This window comes from Nannospalax galili, unplaced genomic scaffold, assembly GCF_000622305.1.
Source record: "Nannospalax galili isolate Female #2095 unplaced genomic scaffold, S.galili_v1.0 C49157869, whole genome shotgun sequence".
In the NCBI taxonomy this organism is placed as follows: domain Eukaryota; kingdom Metazoa; phylum Chordata; class Mammalia; order Rodentia; family Spalacidae; genus Nannospalax; species Nannospalax galili.
In genome coordinates this window covers 1-1,600 of record NW_008477678.1, presented here as the reverse complement: position 1 = coordinate 1,600, position 1,600 = coordinate 1, and the positions used below count along the sequence as shown (strand labels likewise).

Sequence of the window (1,600 nt, the reverse complement as noted above, 5' to 3'; positions counted from 1 at the left end):
AAGAAAGTGTTCAAGCCCTTCCTACCTCCTGAGTGATCTGCTTCCGCATCCACGGTCCATCCATCCTCAGCCCCCAAGTCTGACAACTCCTCCTTCAGCACCCCATTGCTGAAGGGTCCAGTACTGTCTGGCAGAGGTGGTGTGATGGCTTTATCCCTGGGGATTGAGATGGTCTCTATGCAAGAGTCTTCAAGCCCAGAAGTGCTGACAGAATCTGAACACTGCCCTGAGGAGGCCACTGAAGGGACATTCTGGCTAGTATCGGAAATACAGGTGACAAAGGAGTCATTTCCCAGGACACTTGCCCCTTCCAGTGACTCTCTTGCGGAGGTGGCTGGTGGTAGGCAGGGGGCTAGGGAAATGGGGTATGCGGAGTTCTTTGGCTTCTCATCCTTGGTGGGGCTTGACAGAGGACTGCTAAAGCAGCTGATGTAGGTCTTTGGTGGCAGGGCTTCTGGTAGGCTGGCATCTGGCCCTGCTGTGCTTGAAGCAAGCTCTGTGGTATCTTGCCCCAGGACAATTTTCTGGCTGGCTGGGACACAGCTCTTCTCCTGCCCTTGAGGCTGAATGCCTGAGGTTGGATGCACCTGCGCCGCAGACTTACCCATCGTGGTGGCCAGCACCTCTTCAGTCGCTTCCAAGATCACCTGGGAGATGATCTGGAAAGCAGCCTGCTCAATCTGCTCATTTTCAGGCAAGGTCTCCTCTTTGCCCAGTTCCCTAGCCGGGTCTCTAACCCAGGCATCACTACCTCTGACCTGGGGTACCAACGTATCCTCATCCTTAACCAGCTCTGGGTGCACCACTTCAACAAAGCCACTTGGCAGTTTCCCAGCGTCATACTCTTCCTTCTTTGCAGGCTTGGCCACCTGCGAGGGGCCAGTATTCCCTGTCTCTCCCCCACCTCCTACAGGGGCTGAGCTTGGGGCCTTGTTTTTCTCCACTTCTGAGACATTCTCCAGGGATAAGAGAGCTTCTTCAGGTACATTTTCTCCCAGCACTGCATCTCCAGTCCCCTCTGCCCCACCTGTCTCTCTTGCTTTCTCTCCAGGGACTGCAGACTGGCCAGGCCAGCGCCCCCTGGGCATCTTGCCCAAAGCAGACTCTTGCTTATACATTTCAACTGCTTCATGGGGGGATGGCACATCCTTTGGGGGAAGGGGACACTCAAGAGGAATACATTTGGCCTCATCCCCCATCAGGCTAAGTTCCACTTTCGTGCTGTCATCTCTGCATGGTCCTGGCTGCAACCCTGTGTCTGTAATGATGGAGAGGCTGCCTGAAGACTCTGATCTATGGCAAACCTGCCGCATCCATGGCAAGGCTGGGGGCTCCGTAGAAGGCTTGCCCACAGAAAGTTCTTCCTTTTCTGGTAGCTGTGTGACACTGGAGGGGAAGGACACAACTCCAGGACAGGCCTCTTCCTTGGGGATTGGGTCCTTGATGGCAGGGCTGGCCATCAGTGCCTTGGCCTGCTTATCATTGCTGTTGAGTCGCTCTTTTTTACGAGAGAAAAACCACCACCAGCCAAGGAGTGCTAGCATTCCAGGCAGCGCCAAGGGGAAGAGTGAGCGGAACTGGATTGCCATCTTGGAAGCAT

At 54.9% G+C, this 1,600-nt stretch overlaps 1 protein-coding gene across 1 annotated transcript; it reads right to left on the bottom strand.

Annotated features, from left to right (window-relative positions):
• Positions 1–16: 16 nt before the first annotated feature.
• LOC103728450 (A-kinase anchor protein 1, mitochondrial) lies at positions 17–1,589 on the bottom strand (the record flags this gene model as incomplete). Its single annotated transcript, XM_017796469.2, has 1 exon — positions 17–1,589. A coding segment is annotated over exon 1 (1,573 nt), but the record flags the coding sequence as incomplete, so codon positions are not given.
• Positions 1,590–1,600: the final 11 nt, after the last annotated feature.